The sequence below is a fragment of the Plasmodium cynomolgi genome, chromosome 10 (assembly GCF_000321355.1).
Source record: "Plasmodium cynomolgi strain B DNA, chromosome 10, whole genome shotgun sequence".
NCBI classification, from domain to species: Eukaryota; Apicomplexa; class Aconoidasida; order Haemosporida; family Plasmodiidae; genus Plasmodium; species Plasmodium cynomolgi.
This window is the reverse complement of record NC_020403.1, coordinates 175,461-181,460: the sequence shown is the minus strand read 5'-3', so window position 1 is coordinate 181,460 and position 6,000 is coordinate 175,461. Positions and strand designations below refer to the sequence as shown.

The window sequence follows — 6,000 nt, the reverse complement described above, 5'->3', positions numbered from 1 at the left end:
TTTTTGGAGGTGAACGGAATTTTTTTTTCTATTTTATTCGAATTTTTTTTCCTTTCCCCTCTCGGTTGACTCAAAAGGGGACATTCGCAGATCCCGCCGCGTCGCAGCTGTTCCTCGTGAGAGAGTTTCTTTACCCTCTTGGATACTTCTTAAAATGGCTATTGCGATGAGAAAGGCAATTCCTGACAGTTATCAAAATTTTATCATGGGCGAATGTGTGTGCAGATATCTGCTTCTCACGCAGGTGTTACTAGAGGTGCGCATACTTACACGAATTTATTCAACGCGTTTTCCCGCAGCAAGGGGGCATTTATGCCCCATATGAATAACATAGTAGAAAAAAAAAAACTTTCGTATTTCTTCACATTAACCTCTTTAGAGGACATTAACTCGATCCATCCTGAACGTAGCCAAATGTCAATACGCTTATTGCGCAGAGCATTGCTTCATTGGGGGGGTGGGGATCTTAAAGTTACACTACATAGGATACGTTGGGGGTACCCCCTGGAAATGGAATGTTGATTTGATAAGGCATACGGCATTAGGGAGAAATACGAAATGACGGCAAACCTAGGGGGATGTAAATCAACTTGGATGGATCACCTCTTAACAGTGCAGCTATGTATTGCTTCACTAGTGGGTAACAGTGTGCATACAAAATTGTACCTCTTGGAAGAAAAAAAAAAAAGAAAAGAACTTTCCACCATGGAATGGTAAACTGTTCGGATGAAAATGTATCAAGACCTTGTCATAACTGTAGACTCCTTTCATCCATGCCACTGTTTTTAATTTTCATAATAAAGGAAAATAGTAGTATACATTGTGGGGAGTCCCTTACCGTGTGAAGTTACAATGGGGGGGGGAGAGAATTCCTTCGAATATTACTCATTCGAAGCTGTTTTTATTTTTCCCCCAACTTCATCAAATTGGTATGAATTCAAATTTGGGAGACTAAACCGATTGCCATTTCTCACGGTTTATAATTCGCTTACATTTTTGCGTTAACATCGTTTGGGAAAAAGCCAATTCGTCTTTGCTACTCTCTATGTGCCTGTTTCATTTGTGCAGGGAGGTAACAAGCGAAAGTGGCCTTCTCCCACCGTGTGTTATTTGCCACTTGTGCGGTGTAAGAAGTGGGGAAAAGGAAAATCCTTGCTACTATATTTCTATGTGGGGATAGCTTGAGGCGAATACGATTCTATTTAGCCAATTCGTTTCCGCAATTAAACACAACACCGATGGTGTTATGCTACTTACGGGTGGCACCTTCCCTATTAGACATACCACTCCGCTGTTATGTATTGCGCCTCCCGCAGGCCATGCATTTCTATTTTTACGCCCCCCCAACTTTGGCCACTTGGCATTTTTTACATCATTAGTCTTGGCACCACTTCGGTAAAGCTCTCGCGAGACTACGTCCCTCCCGCTGATCGTAAAGGTTGATAAGTCATACGTACTTCTAAGCTATTAGAAATGGAACCCCCCCTCCTATTGTGCTAAATTTGGACGTGTACTTTTTTTCCCCCTCTCCTCCCTCATGAGGAATGTCCTAACTGCTTTCTGCTGCCAAATGTTTTAGTTTCCTACTTATTATTAAGAAGTGAAGGTACCGTACTGTGCTATGTCAGCTGGGGGATGCTCATAAGGATAGTAAAAGAGGAACAAAAAAATGGGAAAATAATTACAGCTTTGAATGACTAACATGGGCATCAAAGTTGGAGAGCGAAAATGCATAGTCTCTTCTTTCTGCATCACTCGTTAGCATTTTTTTTTTTTTTTTTTTTTCAAAATGGCGGGAAATTTTTTATTCACCACTGGGGCACTAACCTGTGGGGGAGAAAAAAAAAAAAATTGCCCCTTTTTGTTCAACTGAAAAATGCCATTTTTAGGCCTAAGTTATACATTTAGAGAATGATTTTTTTTTTCCGAACGATCGATCATTCTGGACTACGAAAGGAGGAGGACGGGAAGACGAAAACGGCACCGCGCAGCATGACATATAGGCGAGTAGATAAATAAATGCGTAATTGTTTAGAGTAACTAATTGTAGAGCGGCATTTGTTAGAGCTCGTCTGGAAGGGGGCCATAAAAGTGACCTTAGGATCACGCTTGGTTTCTCCTCAACCCCGCAGCGCAGGAGTGTATGTATGTACGCAAATGCGTAAAAAGGCAAAAACGCCAAAACGCAAAATCGCCAAAACCCAATTGCATAAATGCTTAAATGCATGTACATGTAAATATACGAAAAAGAAGCCGCCGAAATGGGGGAACTAAACAAAGGCAAGGCACAGGGACAGGGGGACAACGATGGAGCCGACAGCAGCAGCGGAAGCAGCGAGTTCGTTTACGAACCGAGGAGCGTACGAAAGAAGAGATTCATGGATAATCTGGTGAACAGCTTTTTAAGTGAAAAGAAGAAGAGGAAAGAGGAGGTGGAGGATGAAGAAGAGGAGGAAGAAGACGAAGAGGGTAGCGAAAAAAATGACTCAAGTGAAAATTCCAGTGGGGCAGAAAATGGGGATAACCAGGACGAGAAGGAAAGGCGTAAAAAAGATGGTAAGGAAAAAAAGAAGAAGTCTGTTAAGAAGGACGCAAATAAAGAAAACCATGTACAGATAAACATGCAGAAGAGCCTCCTGGAGACATTTTACAAAATGAAATTGCAAGCACAAAACAATGAAGTAGACGAAACTGAGGAAATTCGAAAGAAGGAGGAGAAAATACTAGCGCAGGTGTCGAAAGCGTTAAATGCACCATTACAATCTGTGAAAGAAAGAGCGAAAGGTATCGTGTATAATGAGAACTTCAAAACGATATGGACGCTACCAAGCAAGTATAAGCTGCTAAGTGATAAATACGTGAGTAAAGTGAGAAATGTATTTTATATCGACGTAAGTGGTAGTGATATTCCACCACCTATTAAAAATTTTCGTGACATGAAATTTCCCAAGCCTATTTTAAAAGCTTTGAAAAAAAAGAAAATTGATAAGCCTACGCAAATACAAATGCAGGGATTACCATCCATTTTGCTTGGGAGAGACATCATCGGAATCGCATTTACGGGGAGTGGGAAAACGATCGTTTTTGTTCTACCTTTGGTTATGATTTGCTTGGAAGGAGAACTGCGATGTCCAATTGAGGAAGGAGAAGGACCACTCGGCCTTATCGTATGTCCATCAAGAGAACTAGCAACACAAACACATAATGTTATAAAGTATTTCTGTGAGTTTCTACATGAGGATAACTATCCAATGTTAAGGAGCTTATGTATGATTGGAGGAGTAAGTACATTTGATCAGGGACGAGAAATACAAAAAGGAATGCACATGGTTGTGGCTACCCCAGGTAGACTAAATGATATGTTAAATAAAAAAAGAATGACCCTTGAGCAATGTAGATATCTTTGCTTTGATGAAGCAGATAGGTTAATTGATCTAGGGTTCGAAGAAGAGGTACGTAACACTTTAGATCATTTTTCGAGACAAAGACAAACGTTGCTATTTAGTGCAACCATGCCAAAGAAGATCCAAGAGTTCGCCAAATCTACGTTAGTAAATCCAATCATTATTAATGTGGGAAGAGCTGGTGCAGCTAACTTGGACGTCATACAAGAAGTAGAATACGTAAAGGAAGAATTGAAACTGTCTTACCTTTTAGAAGTACTACAGAAAACTGGACCCCCCGTATTAATTTTCTGTGAAAATAAGAAAGATGTAGATGATGTGCATGAGTATTTGTTACTCAAGGGGGTGAATGCAATTGCTATTCATGGAAATTTAGGTCAGACTGAGAGGCAGGAAGCGATTAATTTGTTTAGGGAAGGGAAAAAAGATATCCTAGTTGGCACAGATGTCGCCTCGAAAGGGTTAGATTTCCCATCAATTGAACATGTTATTAATTATGACATGCCAAAGGATATAGAAAATTATGTGCATCGAATTGGTAGAACCGGTAGATGTGGAAAAACTGGAATCGCTACAACGTTTATTAACAAGAATCAGGAAGAAGCCATTTTGTTAGATCTAAAAGCTTTACTCATTGAGGCTAAGCAGAAGATTCCCCCCTTTCTGGAAATGCTGGACAGCAAAGGAATCAACTTAAAAGAAATCGGGGGGGTTAAGGGTTGTTCCTACTGTGGTGGCCTTGGCCACAGAATTACCCAGTGTTCCAAATTGGAGAGCCAGCGAAATAAGCAGATATGCTTCACCAACAAGGACATTCTGTCTAGCAGTAACAAGCACAACAATATGCACGCCTACACAGGGGATTGGTAGGGGGAAGCGTCGAAGTGCTCACGTTAAGCAAGCCCCACAACAAGGGCAACTAAACATTACGGGGGTGCACTTTTTCCGCATACCTACACCGTGCTACACTGCTTAAAAAATTAATTTTGCGAGGGCAGTTCCCCTTTCTCTAGTCTGTTTGTTGAAAAAAATAAATAAAATAAAAAAATAAATAAAATAAAATAAAAATAAATAAAATAAAGTAAAATAAAAAAAAAAAAAAAAAATAACCACTGAACAAAGGCAGACGGGGTTACATAAAAACGGCACAACAGGGTGATCTTATGTACGTACCCTTTTACGCAATTTTTTCTTTTTTTTCTTTTTTTTTTTAACCCATAGGCGATCCCATTCGCTATATGTCTACAAAACTGATGTCTGTATGTGTGCTACGATTCGTAAAAGGGCACCATGCGGTGTTACGATGAAAAGGGGTGCCTACGAACAGGCTCTCCCTTTTGTTGCTCTTCGCTCGCTACACACCCTAAATGTTCATCTTGCGCTCAATAAGTTCGCTCACTGGCTCCAGCGAATAGTGAGAGAGATTCTCCATATACTCGTGCGCCTCTATCCGATCGATGGAATTTCGGACAACATCCAGGGATAACATACTGCTCTTTATTCCTGGCAACCTCCTGGACATGGCCACGATGTCCCTATCCATTATATGCTTAAACACTTCCTGACTTCCGTATATCAAACCGGTTCTTTTTAAAAAATTCTTTTCTTCATTAAGTAAAATTTGATCGTGAAAATGCTCAATGGTTTTTTCCTTGGCTTGCAAATTGATGTCCCTTATGGTGGTGACGTCTTTTATTCTGAAGTCGTAATTGAGCCTATCCAGGTGGGCGCTCTCCATTTTGTGCCGTTGCTTCGTCAGTTGCGATAGAACAAAGTGCGAGTGGCCGAGGAGGGGAAAAGTGCCGAATATGATGGGCGTAGTCTACGATATGCGTAAGGAATGACTCGCAGAACTGATTAAATGGGCACGTGGGGCGAAGATGGGTTGCGAAAAGAATTACTCCCCAATACGCTTCTAGCGCGCTTCCCTATTTTGCTATTCACCAACTTTTGTGCAAATCGGAAGAGCAGTGAGATGACCTTTCCCTTCACTTTAGGCGACAGAATGGGGATATTTCACCAAAGCGGAAAACAAAAAAAAATATATCTATGCTAAAAAAAGTACGAGTAAAAAATGAAGGCGCCCAAATGTTTTTAAGTGTGTCACGCAGGATTTCACTTTACTGTAACGTTTTGTGCTCGTCACATGCGATAAAAAAACACTACAATGACAGGTAGGCTTTCTTTTCAGGTTTATCTGCTTAGAGGTGAAGTGCCTTTAAAAATAAAATAATTTTCCTTATTAAAAAAAAAAGAAGAGATAGTGAGAAACTTCCCCCATCTCCACATCGACTTCGACCCTTGGCCGAACAAATTACATGCCCCCTTTTTTTTTTTCACGCCACGTGTATTTAACATCTCGGGCGTTCTTGACCAAATGATACAACCTGTACACACATGGCAGGTTAAGAAGTCAACTCAATTTGTTTCTTTTCCTCTGCCAACCGCCCGGCCACTTCCCCCATTTTAGAGGATTTATATGTGCCAATTTCGAATAGCGCAAAGGGAATGTATAACCGTTATTACTTTCGATGTGGAGCCCCCATATTTACGTATCCACTCGCTATCGCGTAGGCCGGAGGGGGATGCCAAAATG

General features: G+C 40.9%; 2 protein-coding genes across 2 annotated transcripts; one reads left to right on the top strand and one right to left on the bottom strand.

Moving 5' to 3' along the window:
• Nucleotides 1-2,261: 2,261 nt before the first annotated feature.
• PCYB_101380 (RNA helicase-1) lies at nt 2,262-4,274 on the top strand (the record flags this gene model as incomplete). The annotated part of the gene is made up of 2 exons (XM_004222687.1): nt 2,262-3,253; nt 3,350-4,274. 2 exons carry the CDS (start codon nt 2,262-2,264, stop codon nt 4,272-4,274), a joined length of 1,917 nt encoding a protein of 638 aa, XP_004222735.1.
• A 493-nt stretch (nt 4,275-4,767) lies between these two features.
• PCYB_101370 (hypothetical protein) lies at nt 4,768-5,142 on the bottom strand (the record flags this gene model as incomplete). Its single annotated transcript, XM_004222686.1, has 1 exon — nt 4,768-5,142. The coding sequence occupies one exon, from the start codon at nt 5,140-5,142 to the stop codon at nt 4,768-4,770; it is 375 nt and encodes a 124-aa protein (XP_004222734.1).
• Between the last annotated feature and the right edge of the window lie 858 nt (nt 5,143-6,000).